The 19,235-nt window shown below is 36.4% G+C and overlaps 2 protein-coding genes, 1 non-coding gene and 1 pseudogene across 3 annotated transcripts; 1 reads left to right on the forward strand and 3 right to left on the reverse strand.

Moving 5' to 3' along the window:
* Positions 1-220: 220 nt before the first annotated feature.
* Positions 221-1,156, reverse strand: LOC122891816 (olfactory receptor 2AP1-like). Its single transcript, XM_044227779.1, has one exon. It carries the CDS (start codon positions 1,154-1,156, stop codon positions 221-223), a length of 936 nt encoding a protein of 311 aa, XP_044083714.1.
* A 920-nt stretch (positions 1,157-2,076) lies between these two features.
* Positions 2,077-2,935, reverse strand: LOC122891011 (annotated as a pseudogene).
* Positions 2,936-15,371: 12,436 nt separating this feature from the next.
* On the reverse strand, positions 15,372-16,322 carry LOC122891973 (olfactory receptor 10A7). The gene has a single exon (XM_044228056.1). It carries the CDS (start codon positions 16,320-16,322, stop codon positions 15,372-15,374), a length of 951 nt encoding a protein of 316 aa, XP_044083991.1.
* Positions 16,323-16,975: 653 nt separating this feature from the next.
* Positions 16,976-17,082, forward strand: LOC122892777. The gene has a single exon (XR_006381466.1). It is a non-coding gene; the product is annotated as a U6 spliceosomal RNA (small nuclear RNA).
* Positions 17,083-19,235: the final 2,153 nt, after the last annotated feature.

A 19,235-nucleotide genomic window follows, 5' to 3' on the forward strand; every position in this document is an offset into this window, starting at 1 on the left:
CACACACACACACATATACATATTTAGAGGCCTGTCAAATTTTAAGAAATAAAGTGATGGCACAACAGTTTTCATTAAATAAATAGTTTTACTGTTTTGGTGTTCAGTAAACAGTATTGATAATATATAATAACAAGCACTTTAATGTTATAATAATGTACATCGACAGTACTTCAAACCTTTATTTATTATTTATTATTGTTATAAACCAAAGTTAGTTTCACCTTGAAAACACTGTTATCTTGCTGACCATATCTTTGAAGGCTATTTTCACTTGCTTGTTCCTTAGGGTATAGATGAAAGGGTTCAACAGAGGAGCGACTGAGGTATTTAAGACAGCCACTCCCTTATTAAAAGTTTCTGCATCCTCAACAGAAGGATTTATGTACATAAAGATACAACTTCCATAAGAAAGTGAGACCACAATCATGTGAGAGAAACATGTAGAAAAAGCTTTTTTTCTTTGTTGAACCGAAGGGATTCTCAGAATTGTCCTGATTATGTACATGTAGGAAAGAATCACTAATACCAAGGTGAAGAGAAGAGTAATTCCAACAGAGATAAACTCTATCATTTCTATGAAATGTGTGTCTGAACAGGACAGATGCAACAGCACAGTATAGTCACAGCAATAATGATTGATGACGTTGGATGCACAGAAAGGCAGCTGGAGAGTCATTACATGTGGCACAATGACAACCAAAAAACCAGAGAACCAGGAACACAGGACAAGTTGAATGCAGAGTCTCCTGCTCATTATGGTTGTATAATGTAGGGGTTTACAAATGGCAACATAGCGATCATAGGACATGGCAGCTAAAAGATAAAATTCAGTTGCTCCCAGAAGAATGGCAAAAAAGTACTGAGTGAAACAACCAGCGAAGGAGATAGTCTTATCTCCAGTTCCAATATTGACTAGCATTTTGGGGACAAAGACAGAGGTAAAAGATATTTCCAAAACAGAAAAATTCCGGAGGAAGAAATACATAGGAGTCTGGAGTCGATAGTCCAGCAGGGTCAAAATGATGATGGTCAAGTTTCCCATGATGCTTAAGACGTAAGTTAGCAGCAGAAAAAGGAAAAGCACAGCTTGAAGTTCAGCATCATTTGTCAGTCCAAGGAGAATGAATTCTACCACTGATGTCTGGTTTCTCATCACTAACTTCAGACAAATTAAGACAGAAAATAATAATGACATGAAGTGATTAACACATTTCCTTATTTTACTTTATAACTAACAAAGGCCTTGCTTCTTAGGAACATTTTCAATTGCTCTCACCATTTTTTTCATTAATTTATCTTTTCCTTCCTAATCTTTCTATTTTGTTTTTCCTCTAAGTTATTATGTGTATACTCTGTATATGTGTATATATATTATGTGTCATATGCATATAGACAAATCTAAAACAAATTTAGAGGGTAGATTTTATTTGATTAAATAGATTTCTTAAGTCAGCCTTTTAACTCTCAATTTATTAGCAAATAAAGTAAATATAAATTAAGGTATGAACTACAGAATTAAAATTGAACTTGGTTGTTTTCTTCTTTTTGTTGTTTTATTTTATTTTTCTTCTTTCAATTTTTTCATTTAGAATAATAATTCTGTGCACCTACAGAAGGTCTAAGCTTAGAATGATTTCTCTCTTTTTTTATGATCCTTAAATCTATCTTAGCAATTTTGTGCAGTTGCTATCTTATTGCACTACAGTATATGTTATTTAAAAGGACACTGACAAGGGGCACCATCTCGTGTTAACTTTAACCGCAGCTTCCTTCTCCCCGCAAAGACCTTTGGCCAAGACTTCTCCATCATGAAGACTGAAAGGGTCAGGTGATACTCTGGCAGCAGCCCCATTATTCCATGGAGGTAGCGGAAGGAGCTTAGGCTGCCTTCGATTCTCCCACGCTATGCAAACTGCAAATGGTTCTGAAATTAGAACATGTACTGCTATACTAAAAAACTTAGGGACATGGAGAGTCAGCTAGAATAGAGGAAAGGAAAGTCCTAGGTGGGTAGGGAAGTAGGGCGGCCCATTGAAGAGCCAAGCTGCTTTGTCCGATACCTGTGTGCTTTAATTAAACAAACTCAGGCTGCCAACAGAGTAGACCTGCTCTATTCACCTTCCAAATCAGAACAGGACTAACAAGCTCAGGCTTGCGTTTTCTACTACACACAGTAGATGAGCTTCTGCTGGTGAGGAGAAGCTCACAAGCAGGATCTCTACTCCTGCACAATATGATGCAGGTACACAACATGCCCAGCAGCTGAATAGCTGCAAATGCCAGGGCTTCCCAGATAATAGGCATCATGACTTCTAGTAACCTCTTCACAACTAGAGCCCCACATCCCTTAGCATAGAGGTCAGAGGTCAGAGGGGTGGGCCAGACTGTCATTATAGCTGCTGGGCCTCTTTGCTGCAGCTAAGAGGGTCACTCTGGTTTTTGGTCTCTTTGAACCAGTCTGTGTTTTCCCAGCCTGACTAGATGTGAATTCCACAACAGTGAAGCTGTCTCTGTACAAAATCAAGAGTCCAGCTAGAAGCATCAGGTTTGGTTCCATTGTAGGTCTTACATACTTTCTGAATGCTGCAATCAACCTCACTTTCCACCTTTGCTCTGTAAGCACATCCCAAAACCACCACAACTTCCGTGACAAAAAGCAAGCATAGGATGATGACAAACATGGCAAGTCCACAGTGGCTTTCTCAGATTGTGGCACAGCAGCCAATTAGGTCAATAATGAAAAGCAGGGCTCCTATAGCTATGATCACTACCACAGGCAAGAGAGTATACACATTTTCAAAGAAATGGTCACAGTCATCATAAGTGATAAAGACATAGGCTCCCACATAGCATAAAATGCCACCTGCCCCCCAGAAGATAAGGTTGAGAAACACCAGCAGAGTCTTGGAGGAGTGATGCTGCACTGGCCCATGATGCTGTGGCTGCTGGGGCCCTCCCTGCTCTGCCAGAGGGCTGTGCTCACCTAGTGAGGTGGCAATGGCTGGCCCAGGCACCTCCCTGCACCCAGTACCCTCCTTGCAGTAGCAGAGCCCTGGCTCCAGGCCTGATGATTTTTCTCTTAATTCTTCTTCTTCATCTTTTTTTTTTTTTTTTAAGATTTTATTTATTTATTTGAGGTGACCGAGTGAGCAAGTGAGAGAAAGAATGTAGGAGCGAGAGGAGAGGGAGAAGCAGACTCTCTGCTAAGCAGGGAGCCTGAGGCAGGACTCCACCCCCAGACCCTGGGATCACCATCTAAGCCGAAGGGAAACGCTTAACCAACTCAGCCACCCAGGCACCCCTTTTCCGTAATTCTTAATGAAGTGTTAGGAATTCACTGGCACGGCTATGTGCTGTGGTGAGTGCGGTGAATTGTGTAAGACCAATGAAACACAGACCTGTACCCCTGAAACATTATATGTTAATTAAAAAAATCTAAGAGACAAAAAAGGTGTTAGGAATTCATATTACCTATAGTTCTTTGATCATGGAAAGGGCTCAATAAATGCTATCACCATTTAATGTAGATGTGTGGATTAGTCAGTACTTGGCAAAACATTAACTCAAAATAATCTCACTGATTGTGCTTTTTTGCTGTATGCAAAAACTGCCCATCCGCAAATTACAGTTCCTTAAATGTCAGCTCAAGCTCAGCTCTTCATACAATTGTATCTAACGATTGCAATCGACCATAGTTGGTTCTCCTCTTCTTTATTATAATTTACCACAACATAACACTTGGTCATAAAATCAAATTATTTTCCAGTTATATCGAGTACATACACTTTATCTGTCCAGCTTTAACATAGATAGATTACCCATAAAAATAAAGTCTTATTTATGTACATCTTTTATACAGAGTCCAGAAAATTGTACATATTTGGTAAAATTTTTAATGTAAAATATTTTTTTTATTTTTTTAGAGGCATAGCCCCATATTATTAAAGGCTATGTTTTTTATGCAAACAAAAGTTCCAATTAAGCTTATCCATAGAGTTCTTCAGGATATTCTCTTAATATTTTTCATCAGACACAAAGAAATACTATTAAGAATGCTTTTGTCTACTCAAAAAATAAAATTCTTTTCAACTACTGTTTTACTACATATGTTGACATATTTTCATATCATACTATGTAATAAGTTAGTAATAGTCACACATAATATAATCTTATCGAGGTGAAAACTCCCGAAGTATTTAATACAACAAAAGAATAGTTTTGCCAACTTCGGAAGACTGATCGTCTAGAATTATATCCAGAAAATTTCAGGGTTCCTAATATAACTTCAATCAATTTGTGCTTTTGTACAAATTTTTTCTTTTCTTAAATACCTCTATATAAACAAATTTTAAAGGCAAAATGTGCTATACTCTTATCAGTGTTATTAAAAACTCTGTTTTGCTAAGGACAATTAGATTAATTTATTAAGAACGTAAATTTAAGTATTAGTTGAAATAATGGCTAGCTATGACTGAAAGTATTATCTTGACTGCTTCATAATGAGTACAGATAAATAAATTTAGGAAATAAAAATTACACACAAATAATGAGCTTTACAACAATATTTTATGTGCAGAAAAATATCAGGGCACACCTTTCCACTATGACAAAACAGCTCATTAAATTGAAATACTGCCAAAAGTTGAAATAAATTTGGGTATTTGAATAATTGGTAATGATATTCTATTTCTACATGAGAATAGCTAGTGTCAGATAATTTGGAGATACTGTTGTTAATCTTCCAGTTTGAGATCCTAGCTATTAAGACTGAAAATTGTAACTTAGAAAGTATTCAAGCAATTGCATTCACTAAACACCATTAAAACCCTGAGATTTCCATTGTTTATAATCATTTTTTGATGAAATTAAGACTTTGTAAGAGATTCCCACATAATAGTAATACTTTATTGATTAAATAAACAAGTCCAAAAATGAGAAAAAAACATTAATGTACTAGTGACATCATCATCTACTAAATAAAAAATGAACAAAATGAGAACTTGTATATAAGAAGAAAAATTTATATCAAACAAATTTCTTTCAGCAATAAAAAATGAAAACCTTTTATAATAAAGATAAATGCTATTCCCAGAAAAACAATGTATATACCATATGTGATCAAATAATAAATGACCAAATAATAAATACTTGACCCAAACAGGATATATTTACTCAAAAGATTTACTGCTAGGAAACTTTTCTTTTCTTAAAAAAAAAAAAAAAAAAGGTTTATTTATACCTAAAACGGTGTGGAAAACCTTTCCCAACTTTCCTGGATATCAATACCTTCTCCTAAAGTAAAATCATCTCTACAATGAATTGTATATAACTTTCATATTTAGCCTCTGCCTCCTTCTGTGGTGGACCTCTTTGCTCGTTTAAGAAGCATTTAGGAGGAAAGTTGAATTTGTTGTCATTGAATCCATGACAAGTGGAAATGGGCATCATGGAAAAACAGAAAAAAGTGTGATTTGATTTATTTTAAGTTCTATTCTTTAAGGGTGGTGTAACATTTTCTGCCTGAAAATAGGTACATATGCTAAACTGTCATATTGTGAAATATTTACCTGTATTTGCTTACATCAATCAACATTTTATTTAAAAATAATGTGTACACAGTTGTGTCAACAAGCAAATATGAAAGGTAACAGACAAAACAATAAAGAGATTATATACATCTGTAGTTCAATGCAGCCATTACCAACCCTCTCCTACCTCAAACAGGTGAATTGGTTCTGCCTTACTTTCAAATGAGCTCCTTCCATGGCTAAATCAGAGAATATAAAGGTTTAAGACCCACTGGGAAATGGTCCCTGGGTCATCAAAATTTGTCTGCTTCAAAATACTCAGGAATGCCTGGCTTTCTGTCCCAACAAACATAGGTCAAACTAGCAGGTAAAAAGAAGAAACAAAGGGGCACCTGGGTGGCTCAGTGGGGTTAAAGCCTCTGCCGTTGGCTCAGGTCATGATCCCAGGACCCTGGGATTGAGCCCCACATTGGGCTCTCTGCTCAGCAGGGAGCCTGCTTCCCCCTCTCTCTGCCTGCATCCCTGCCTACTTGTGATCTCTCTCTCTGTCAAATAAATAAATAAAATCTTTTAAAAAAAGAAGAAAAATAAACCAAGAGCATATAAGCAGATTGAAATCCCCCGCCAAGCCTTTCTTGTCATTCCATTGCTCTTAGAATTTATCTACCACTATTTTTATTACTTATTTTGGTTTATGTGAATGATCTTTTGCTATTTCTTTGTCTCCTATGCCCACTTAAAGTCAACTCAAAGCCCACTCAAAGTCAACTCAAAGACTTTGCAATGGCTGTTCTTTCTCTAAACATCACATGTCTAACTCCCTCACGTCACTGAGATCTCAGAATTGGGCATGTCTCAAGGGAAGTTTCCCTGATCATAGCATCAAGATAACAACTACTCAATCACTGTCTAACACTTAGCTGGCTTGATCTTTTATGCATAATAGATTTTTTTGTTATTGTTCACACCACTCTTAGATTTTGTTATTTCTTTATTTGCTATGTGCTTATCATCTAGCATCCTCACTAAACTGTAAGCTCCACTAAATGAAAGACTTTATGTACTAGCTTCTCTGTATGCCTGTGCAAGTTTTTGGCAACTACCAGTTTCTTTATGATATATCAGGGAGTGTATATATATATATATATATGTAATCCCTACAAGAAGGACACACAGCATGATATCTTTGCTGAGTAAATATTTGTTGAGGATTTATTTAAGCCAAATTAGATGTTTAAATTAGATACTCTGTTTTATTGAAGTATAGTTGATTTATAATAAATTTTACATGGTTAAAATATGTAGTTCCATAAGTTTTGAGATATGTCAATACCTATGAAAACTTTACTACTATCAAGAAAATAAATATACTCACCAATCTTAAAATTTTCTCATACCCCTTTTAATTCTTGCCTTGCTACCGACCCCATACTCTCACATAGTAGATAAGTTCACTGGGAAAGGATTATTAAGCTTTGCAACCGTGTGGGTGTTTTCCAAAAGGAGAAGGAATAAAGGGCCAATTTTTTGACCAACTGCCACTCTGATTTCTCCAATTAAGCATTATAAACAAAAAGCTATTCAGATATTCTGTTCCCTTTGTATATTTTCCACAAATAACTCAACATCATAGCATTACCATTTTTTCTGTAGTTTTAAAATATAGCATACAGCAAATGTTATTTATAACTATTCTTTTTAAAATAGCTATTCTTAATCACTTTTTTTTTTTAGGTCATAAACCTCAGTGAGTAAATGCAGGTTTTATTTTCTAAAAGGTGATGTATTGGGACTATACTGAAAGTAGTGGTATCTGGGGACTAATGGGGTGGTTAAGAATATTTTCTAACTGCAGCTAGAGTTCCTGCTGAGATCAGTGTAGTGATAAGATCCAGAAAGTAAGTGGAAATCTGAGCCATGTAAAAAAGTCCAAGAAAAAATGGAAAACAATATTGGAAGCTTGAGTTAATGAAGTTATTATTCAGAGAGATAAATGAAAGCAGAGAGATTTCAATACATCACGTGGGCAACAAAAAAAGGTAAGTAGGCTCTGTTACAATACGTGGTTAACATTCTCTGCACCGTGCTTTACAGTAGGAACAATTTAGTTAGAGTCAAGACGAATGTGATCCTTAACCAGGAATTATCTGGAATTAGTCATGCATCTTTTATCACTTTGCCAGTTCTATATAACAAAGCTCCCCAAAATTTAGTGTCTTACAACAGCAAGCATATATTATTATTTATGAGTCTATGGTTCAGCTAGGCAGTTCAGCTGATATGGACATGGTTCTCCCACATCCTGGGGAATCAACTAGCTGTAAGCTCGTCTAGAATGGCTTCAGGAGGGATGAATCAGCTCAGCTTCAATAGCTGTCTCTTCCAGCTGACTCACCTTTGCTTCTTCTCATGCGAATTGTGGGGTTCAAGAAGCAGAGAGAGAATGCATTCTTGGTTTCTTGATTCTTACACTCTGAACTGTCACAATATTCCTCTGTCGCATCTCTTTGCAAAAGCAAGTCACAGGACTAAGCTAAATTCAAAGAATGATAAACAGACATTTTCCTGCTGAATGGACCTGTAGTGTAACATTGCAAAGGACATGGCCATTTTCCTACCCATCCACCATACAGCTCATGAAGAATCACCTAATCACTAAAAAGCTGTGGCAACCATATTGCTATCCTAGGGCTGCCATAACAAATTACCCCAAACCAGTGACTTAAAACCACAGAAATTCATTCTTTCACAGTTCAGGAGGCCAAAAGTCTGGTGGGTCTGAGGAAAAAATCTGTTGCATGCTTTTCTTCTAGATTCTGGTGCTGGCCAACAAGCTTTAGTACTCCTGGCTTACAGTTGCATCTCTCCATCTTCAGCCTCCATTTTGACATGGCTGTCAGTCCTGTGGATCTGTATATCTTTGTGTCTCTGAATCTCACCTTAAATAATGACCCTAGTCATTGGATTTATGTCCCACCCCAATCTAGCATAACCTTATCATCACTGATTACACGTGTAAATGCCCTGTTTTCAAATAAAGTCATATTCACACGTATCCATTATTAGGAGCTCGACTTATCTCTAGGAGGACCCACACAACAATAATCATATATATTGTATGGAATATGCTGAAGAGAAATCAATACCTTGAAAATCATTAAAAACATAAGCCTGTAAATTAAAAAATAAATAAATAAATAAAAGCCCAATCTATCAACAAGTGTATAAGAAAAAGAGAAAATGCCAGTTAATATGCAAACAGCTTCTTTTACTTTCTTTTGGCCCTTTGCTGTCTGTGTTCTCCTGCTAAACACAAAGCATGCTTCTTTTTCAACTAAAAGTTAAGCTCCTTTTGCAAACTTGTCCATGAAAATTACTACACCATCTTCTAACCACTTTGCCATTTATAATGCATACATTACTCTTTATTATTGTCAAATTTTTGTTTCATATAGTTTTAGAATGTGTTCCTTTTGTGGATGACCAAACTGAGTCTCAGGTCTTACAGTTAAGTTTTAATCTGATTAAATTTTGTGAGTGGTATAAGATAAAGGTCTAGTTTTATTCTTTTACATGTGAATATCTAATTTTCCTAGCACAATATTGAAATGACTGTCTTTTCTCCATTGAGTACTCTTAGCTCCCCCATCAAATATTACTTGATGTCAATGCATTTAGTTTTTTAAAAGTAAGATTGCTTTTTTTTTTCTACCACTTGTTTGAATTTGCTTTATTCACATTTGATTTTTGTGCACATTAAAATTTTAAAAATTGAGGGTCCCTGGGTGGCTCAGATGGTTGGACATCTGCCTTTGGCTCAGATCATGATCTCCAGGTCCTGGGGTCAAGTCCTGTGTCAGGCTCTGGCTCAGTGAGGAGTCTGCTTCTCCCTATCCCTCTACCTCTCCCCTTGCTTGTGCTCTCTTTGTCTCTGTCTCTGTAGCTCTCTCAAATTAGTAAAACCCATCACAATACAAAATTACAGCATTTATTTTTGTGTAGGATGACAACTTTTTTTATAGCTTAAATTTTTTAAATTTATTTTTTATTTTCAGCATAATAGTATTCATTATTTTTGCACCACACACAGTGCTCCATGCCATCTGTGCTCTCTATAATACCCACCACCTGGTACCCCAACCTCCTCACCCGCCCACCCCTTCAAAATCCTCAGATTGTTTTTCAGAGTCCATAGTCTCTCATGGTTCACCTCCACTTCCAATTTCCCCCAACTCCCTTCTCCTCTCTAACTCCCCATGTCCTCCATGCTATTTGTTATTATCCACAAATAAGTGAAATCAAATGATGATTGACTCTCTTTGCTTGACTTATTTCACTCAGCATAATCTCTTCCAGTCCCGTCCATGTTGCTACAAAAGTTGGGTATTTGTCCTTTCTGATGGAGGTATAATACTCCATAGTGTATATAGACCACATCTTCCTTATCCATTCATCCGTTGAAGGACATCTTGGTTCTTTCCACAGTTTGGCCATTGCTGCTATAAAGATTGGGGTACAGATGGCCCTTCTTTTCACTACATCTGTATCTTTGGGGTAAATAACCAGGGGTGCAATTTCAGGGTCATAGGGAAGTTCTATTTTTAATTTCTTGAGGAATCTCCACACTGTTCAAAGAGGGTGCACCAACTTGCATTCCCACCAACAGTGTAGAGGGTTCCCCTTTCTCCACATCCCTTCCAACATATGTTGTTTCCTGTCTTGTTAATTTTGGCCATTCTAACTGGTGTAAGTTGATATCTCAATGTGGTTTTTTTTCTTTTTTATAATTTTTTCAATTTATTTATTTACAGAAAAACAGTATTCATTATTTTTTCATTACACCCAGTGCTCCATGCAATCCGTGCCCTCTATAATACCCACCACCTGGTACCCTGACCTCCCACCCCCCCCTCCACGTCAAACCCCTGATTGTTTTTCAGAGTCCATAGTCTCTCATGATTCACCTCCCCTTCCAATTTACCCCAACTCCCTTCTCCTCTCTAACACCCCTTGTCCTCCATGATATTTGTTATGCTCCACAAATAAGTGAAACCATATGATAATTGATTCTCTCTGCTTGAGTTAATGTGGTTTTAATTTGAATCCCCCTGATGGCTAGTGATGATGAACATTTTTTCATGTGTCTGATAGCCATTTGTATGTCTTCATTGAAGAAGTGTCTATTCATATCTTCTGCCCATTTTTTTATATGATTGTCTGTTTTGTGTGTGTTGAGTTTGAGGAGTTCAAACTGGATATCAACCTTTTGTCTGTACTGTCGGTTGCAAATATCTTCTCCAATTCCATGGGTTGCCTCTTTGTTTTCTTGACTGTTTCATTTGCTGTGCAGAAGCTTTTGATTTTGATGAACTAGTTAAGCTTAGTGTATAAGCCCACAAACTAGCTCTAAGGGAGTCTGGTAAAATACTGTTTGGCCTTCACTTTATCCATGGAAAATGGTTTTGCCTTCCCTAAGACTCAAAATGAGGAGTCTAGAGGCTTAAGTGGTCAGTAAATCATCACTGCTCCCTCCTTTTTGAATATAGTGAATTGTAGTAGCACAATGGAAACTCACAGGACTTTGCAACAAGCCTGTAGCACAGTTATTGAGTATTGGGTCCTGAATTCAAAACATTGATTATCTGACTATCAAATAGGTTTCATACCATAATGAATCAGCATTTGAAGTATATTTTATTCACTCTACTACCTGAAAGTCCACAGCACTCACTATCAATATTATTTTGAAGTCCGAGATTATAAACATGTATTATGTGCATTTTGTAGCATTGATTTTGGCAATTGAGAATTTTGCTTTATCTCCTCATTATATAATTACATTTTTATTAATTGTTCTTGGGTTTTGTCTCCTAACCACAATTAAAGCTCTCTTTGGGCAGTGTTATTTCCTGCATGTTAAATATAAATATAAAGCAATATTATACATTGGACTGGATTCACTAATTTGACCTGCCCACCATTGAGATAAACTGGATAGACTTCTTAAGCTACATTGAAATATCAACATGTTAATTATTCTTCTTGCCTCAGCTCTCATATATGTGACAGGATTGGATGACATGTAAAGTAAGATCTAACCAATTCTTATTTTAGGGGTACCAGAGGTACCAGTTTTGGCCTTTTAAGACATCCTTCGACACTCAAAATTATAGACATTTGTAAGAAATATTTCCAGAAAGTCTTCTAAATAACAATATAGGGGCATATATATAGAAGAAATCTATGGAATTTTAAACTTAAGAAAAATTCCTTTTTGTCATACAACTAAAAAAGACAATTGTATCACCACCATAAAAAAAAAAGTGATGAAAATATTTGTCCAAAGAAAACTCTGGAATTGTTAGTGATACAATTTTAGCATTTTGGGGGTGAACAAGTCATCAAATAAGTCCTTTTATTCATCTCTTCACATATAATAATGACTATTAATTAGCTTTTGGAACTCTAAAGAAGAAATCAATTTGTAAATTGAGGATGACAAGCTTGGAAAAAAAGCCTCTTCAAGGAGTTTGTGGCTCTGTGACTTACATTAAATTTAGGAATTTATTTATACTTACCCTAAATTTATACATTTATTTATACTTACATTAAATTTATAAAACTATATGAAATATATATGTATAACTATACTAAAAAACTGTATGAAAATTATATGAAACATAATAATTATATTATAAATTCCCCAAAGAAGCCATGGATTTTAAGTCAGATAAGATATGAAATAAGTGAATATCTTATGAAAAATTTTCTTGCATCTTACAGGATGAAATTAATTTTACATTTCACTCTAAACATAAAAATGCATAACTAAAGCATACCCTTTCATATATGGGGTCTAATCTATATTTTATGTTATTCTAAAAATAATACTATCATACACCCAAATAGGGTTTATTATGTATCAGGTGTTTCCATAAACTCTTTTCATAAATTACTGTTATTCTATTCTTGATTTTATTATGCTAGCTTATTAAACACATACACATTCACTATTAAACTGATTTTATGACCTCACAATCTACTCTTGAGTCACATTCAAATAGTAGAAAACCAGGAACACCTGACTGAATCAGTCAGTCAAACATCTGACTCTTGATTTCTGCTCAGGTCATGATTTTAGGGTCAGGGGATTGAGCCCCATGTCAGGCTCCACCCTCAGTGGGAAATCTACTTGAGATTTTCTCACTCTCCTTCTATCCCCCCTACTGTTCTTTCTCTTTCAAATAAATAAATAGATCTATTTTAAAAAGAAAAGAAAAGGAAAGAAAAGAAAACCATTGCAATAGTCTTACCAGATGGTCACTGAATTTAGCAACATTAATTTGGAATTGTGAGTTAAGCTTAAACAATTAAAAGACCACTGAAGGAGAAAGATTTAAAGGCACTGATATTGCCTACCCCAAACTGCCATTATGATCAATGGATATAAACTTCAGAAAATCAGAATTAAAATAAACATCACAATTACAAATTTGTGATAATTTTAAATTTCTCTGGGATATTGACCAAGAATGATAGAGGCTAGTTGCTCCTTAAAGAAAAACCTATACAGTTAAGAAAAATGTTGACTAATGAAGATTTAGAGCAATAAATACTATTGGTATAAATTGGATATTCAATATATATCTTTATGAGAGTGGGAATGTGAAATTTTCCAAAATTACATTTGACTCAATTTCATTTTGTCTTCTTAGTTGATTTAAGGCATTTATGGCCTTACAGACAATATTCCCATGTATAAGTGGTGCTTTATCAGGATGAAAATGTCCTAGAGATTTTTTTTTCCAATTTATTTATTTTCAGAAAAACAGTATTCATTATTTTTCCACCACACCCAGTGCTCCATGCAAGCCGTGCCCTCTATAATACCCACCACCTGGTATCCCAACCTCCCACCCCCCCGCCACTTCAAACCCCTCAGACTGTTTTTCAGATTTTTTAAAAAATTAACATATTGAATTTCAAATGTAGAAGGGTCTGAATTTGAATTACTGTGACTACCTCTCAATAACTCTATCTTGTCAAGATTCTTAAATTTTCTGATCCTAATTCATCTTTTATGAAAAATAAATATATAATAGGATCTACCCATTGGTTTGTTGTGAGAACTTTTTTTTAGGATTTTATTTAAGGATATTTAGGATTTTATTTAATTATTTGAGAGAGAGAGAAAGAGCATGAGCATGGGGAGGGCAGAAGGGTAGTGAGAAGCAGTCTCCCCGCTGAGCAGGGAGCCCAATGCGGGACTCGATCCAAAGACCCTGGGATCATGAACTGAACCGAAGGCAGATGTTCAACTGACTGAGCCACCTGGACACCCCATGCATTTGGACACCCCAAAGCATTTATTAATGCTTTGATAAATCATGTTGGCTATTATTATCACTATTCTTGCTTTTACTATAGTGGAAAGCAAGTATTTCTTGTTTAAATTCTAAGCAACAGCTAATTAATAAAAATTAATAAGCAACCCTGGATGGCTCAGTCAGTTGAGTGTGGAGTCTTGGTTTTTGGTTCAGGTCATGATTTCAGGATCATGATACTGAGCCCCCTGTCAGGCTTTGCACTCAGCATGGAGTCTGCTTGAGTTTCTCTTTCCTTACTCCTTCCCCTCTTTCTCACTCTCAAATAAATAATCTTTAAAAAATAAAATAAAAATTAATAGATGATTAAGCCAATGATCAAAGAGCTCCAGAACCATATTTTAAAATATTCATACGAAGGTAATCTTATTATGTAACCTCATTTAAAGCAGCAACCTATGTAAAGAATTTGTACCATGAATTCTTGGCAACTACAAGTTCCCACTTTTCAATACATCTTTTTAAAAGTTATCTAAAGCACATTACAAGATTATACGTGCATTATATTATGTGCAGAATATATGGGGTCTCTGGTAAATATTTTCATTTATGCTTCATAACTTTTTTTTTATTATTTATTTTTTTTCCAATTTATTTATTTTCAGAAAAACAGTATTCATTATTTTTTCACCACACCCAGTGCTCCATGCAAGCCGTGCCCTCTATAATACCCACCACCTGGTACCCCTACCTCCCACCCCCCCGCCACTTCAAACCCCTCAGACTGTTTTTCAGAGTCCATAGTCTCTCATGGTTCACCTCCCCTTCCAATTTACCCAAATTCCCTACTCCTCTCTAACGCCCCTTGTCCTCCATGCTATTTGTTATGCTCCACAAATAAGTGAAACCATATGATAATTGACTCTCTCTGCTTGACTTATTTCACTCAGGATAATCTCTTCCAGTCCCGTCCATGTTGCTACAAAAATAACTTTTTATTCTGATCTGTGCCCCACAAGGCTGGCCTTTATATACTGCATCGGCAGAAATTCTTGTCCTCTGTCTCAGATTTGGTTTGATGAAGAACATCATCAAATCTGCATCATCACATTTGAGAGATTCAGAATAGCATAAGACCAGGATGGCTGCCTTTTTCTTCTAAAGAACAAGGCTCCAGTTGTGTGGCTTTACATATAGTTGTAGCATCCTCCAGGTTCCAGGTAATACTTCTTCTCCTTACCCCTTCAGATTAAGACTTGTGGATTTTCCCTCATATGAGTTGTATGACAATTATCTAGTCTTCCCTCCCAATTTACAAACAGAGCCCTCATAAATATTATCTCAATTATCCCAAGAGTACCACCTGTCTCTTGCTGGGAGTCTGACTGATACACTAAGACCCATCTATCACAGCAAGTGACACTGAAAAAATCAGAGCTAATCTTGTACTCCTTTTAAGCTTTTGTCTGTGGGTTCTGATGTCTCTTTTTTGTTTAGAAACACTAAGCAATGGAACTCAAAACACATCTAACTTCTGCAAGACTTTTTGAGTAAATGTCCTCTTGACTGCCCCCTTCACTTCATTGTTCCTGAGGCTGTAGATGATGGGGTTTAACATAGGAGTGATGACAGTGTAGGACAATGACACTAGTTTCTTGCTCTCAGGGGACTGGTTGGATTTGGGCCTTAGGTAGGTCAAGCTGGCTGTTCCATAGAAAAGGGATACCACAATGAGGTGTGATGAACAAGTAGAGAATGCCTTCTGGCGACCAGTAGCAGAGGACATCCTCAGGATAGTGATGATAATGCGGGTATAGGAGACCAAAATGAGGGAAAAAGGAAACATGATAAATAGTAGCGTGGAAGCAAGTGCTTGCATTTCATACATGGTTGTATCCTGAGTGACTAGTTTCAGCACTGGAGGACCATCACAAAAAAAGTGATCTATAGTATTTGGTCCACAGAAAGGAAGGGCCATCAACCAAGCTGTCTGTAGCATAGAGACAGGAACACCAGACATCCAAGAGCCAAGAGCCATCCATAAGCATAAAGACCTATTCATTATGACTGAATAACGGAGAGGGTTACCAATGGCCACAAAGCGATCATATGCCATCATAGATAGGAGAAAGCATTCAGAGCTGCCAAAGAAGAAGAAAAAGTACATCTGGATCCCACAGCCTACAAAAGAGATGATTTTCCTTGGAGACACTAGATCCACCAGCATCTTTGGCACCATGACCAAGGTGAAACAGACTTCAAGAAGTGATAGGTTTCGGAGAAAGAAGTACATGGGTGTTTGAAGAGCAGAATCCACACTGGTGACTGTGATGATAAGGAAGTTGCCCAACAAAGTAACTGTATAGATGACGAGGAACAAAATAAAGAGGGAAACTTGCATCTCAAGGTTATTTGTAAAACCGAGAAGAATAAATTCAGTGACTCTGGTGTGATTTTCACAAATCATATCTTAGAGTATTTTCTCTGTAAGAATCAAAATATGTGCATCAAAGGATAGTGTTTAAATATCGATATAATTTTTAAAATATCAATAAAAGCCATAACTACATCTCTGTGCTCACATGTCTCACCCATTCTATTTCTCTGAAGCAGAAAGAATGTTTAAAATAAGATAAAATTAAGAAAAAATATATATACTTTTTTCATTTTATTTTATTTTATTTCTTTTCAGTGTTCCAGCATTCATTGTTTATGCATCACACCCAGTGCTCCATGCAATACGTGCCCTCCTTAATACCCACTACCAGGCTCACCCAATCTCCCACCCTTCTTCACTCCAAAATTCTCTTTGTTTCTCAGAGTCCATAGTTTCTCATGGTTTGTCTCCCCCTCCAATATCTCCCAACTCACTTCTCCTCTCCATACCCCAATGTCCTTTGTGTTATTCCTTATGCTCCTCTAGTAAGTGAAACCATATGGTAATTGACTATCTCTGCTTGACTTATTTCATGTATGCACAGAGTGAATGATGGTGTGGAATGTACTCCATTCGGTAGAAACATGTAATTAATATAATAAAAAATTAGAAAATGGAAACTAGCTCATAATTTATCTTTTTGTTCCCTGGACTTACTTCATATATTTAAAAAGTAGTAGATGGTGCTCGCTTCAGCAGCACATGTACTAAAATTGGAACAATATAGAGAAGATTAGCATGGCCCTTGCGTAAGGATTACATGCAAATTTATGAAGCGTTTCATATTTTTAAATCTTATACTTGGGGTTCTTGTTGATGAGGTTCTTTTTTTTTTGCTTTTATATATATATAAATATTATTTCTCTTGTCATATACTTTTATCAGTCTTTTTGTTTGTCTGTTTTTGTTTTTATACTTCATAAATCTTACCTTGGGGCCCATTTGGGCTTAGCCTTCTTTTTTGTCTTTCTTTTCTTCCTTTCTCTCTCTCTCTCTATCTCTTTTTTTTTCTTTTTTCTTTCTTTTTTCTTTCATTTGGGTGGGGACTCTTGATTGCTCAGAGTGTTCCAGGGTGCACCTTGACTGCACCATGGTCGATACATCCAGCTACATCTGTTCAGCCATCTCTCACCCAAATGACTAGTAGGAAGAATGCCCAACAAAAGAAAAATTCAGAGGATGGGCCTTCTGCAACAGAGCTAATGGCTGTCAACATAGACAATATGTTGGAAAGGGAATTCAAGCTAACAATTATCCAGGCAATAGCTAGGTTGGAGAAAGCCATGGATGACAAAACAGAATTGATTAGAGCAGAACTGAAAGCCACCAAGGATGATGTTCACAATGTTCTCAATGAGTTCCAATCTAATCTAAATTCTCTAAAAGCAAGGGTAATTGAGACAGAAGATAGAATTAGTAATCTGGAGGACAAAAAGATAGAGAGAAAGGATCAGGAGGAAGCCTGGAACAAACAGTTTAGAAGCCACAAAAACAGAATTAGGGAAATAAATGATGCCATAGAATGTTCTAACATCAGATTTATTGGAATCCCTGAAGGGGAGGAGAAAGAAAGAAGTCTAGAAGATAGAGGGGAACAAGTTCTCCATGAAAATTTTCCCAATCTCACGAATGGAACCAGTGTTCATATACTAGAGGCAGGACGGTATACCCCCACAATTATAGATTCTCGAAAGACTTTACCAGAGAGTAAGAATGAGGAATCATAATTGTAGACAGGCTCTCTTGAAGACATCTAGGACAAAGAAGCTTCTTACATACAGAGGAAAGCCCATCAGAATAACCTCAGACCTATCTACATAAACCTGGCAAGCCAGAAAGGGCTGGCAAGATATATACAGGGCACTAAATGAGAAGAACATGCAGCCAAGAATACTTTATCCAGCAAGACTGACATTCAAAATGGATGGAGAGATAAAGAGTTTCCAAGACCAGCAAGGCTTAGAAGAGTATGCGACCACCAAGCCAAAACTGCAGAAAATATTAAGGGGGGTATATAAAAGAGGAAAAATCTTAAGAATAGCATTGAATAGAAATATAGAGACAATCTACAGAAAGAAAGTCTTCAAAGGTAACACGATGTCAATAAAAATGTATCTATCATCAATAAAATGTATCAATAAAAATGTATCAATCACTCTCAAGGTGAATGGCCTAAATGCACCCATAAAATGACACAGGTTGCAGATTGATAAAACGATAGGACCCATTCATATGTTGTCTACAAGAGACATTTTTTGGTATCTTTTGAACCTAAAGATACACCCAGACTGAAAGTTAAGGGATGGAGAAGCATCTTTCATGCCGATGGGCCTCAAAAGGAGGCTGGGGTAGTGATTCTCATATCAGATAAATTAGATTTTAAACTAAAGACTGTAGTCAGTGGGCGCCTGGGTGGCTCAGTGGGTTAAGCCGCTGCCTTCGGCTCAGGTCATGATCTCGGGGTCCTGGGATCGAGTCCCGCATCGGGCTCTCTGCTCAGCAGGGAGCCTGCTTCCTCCTCCTTCTCTCTCTACCTGCCTCTCTGCCTACTTGTAATCTCTCTCTGTCAAATAAATAAATAAAATCTTTAAAAAAAAAAAAGACTGTAGTCAGAGATACAAAAGGACAATACATAATTGTTAAAGGGACTATCCACCAAGATAATATAACAATTGTAAATATCTATGCCCCCAATATGGGAGCAGCCAATTACATAAGAAAACTGTTAATCAAGATAAAGAGTCATATTGATATGAATACATTAATAGTAGGAGATCTTAACATGACTCTCTCAGAAATAGACAGATCATCAAAGCAGAAAATCAATAAAGAAACAAGAGTACTGAATGACACATTGGACCAGATGGACCTCATAGATATATACAGAACATTCTTCCCTAAAACAACAGAATATGCATTCTTCTCAAGAGCACATGGAATCTT

The sequence above is a fragment of the Neovison vison genome, chromosome 12 (assembly GCF_020171115.1).
Source record: "Neovison vison isolate M4711 chromosome 12, ASM_NN_V1, whole genome shotgun sequence".
NCBI lineage: Eukaryota > Metazoa > Chordata > Mammalia > Carnivora > Mustelidae > Neogale > Neogale vison.

Excerpts from the sequence above, each read along its gene's own strand:
- LOC122891816 (XM_044227779.1), bottom strand. The coding sequence starts at position 1,156 with ATGAGAAACCAGACATCAGTGGTAGAATTCATTCTCCTTGGACTGACA.
- LOC122891973 (XM_044228056.1), bottom strand. The coding sequence starts at position 16,322 with ATGATTTGTGAAAATCACACCAGAGTCACTGAATTTATTCTTCTCGGT.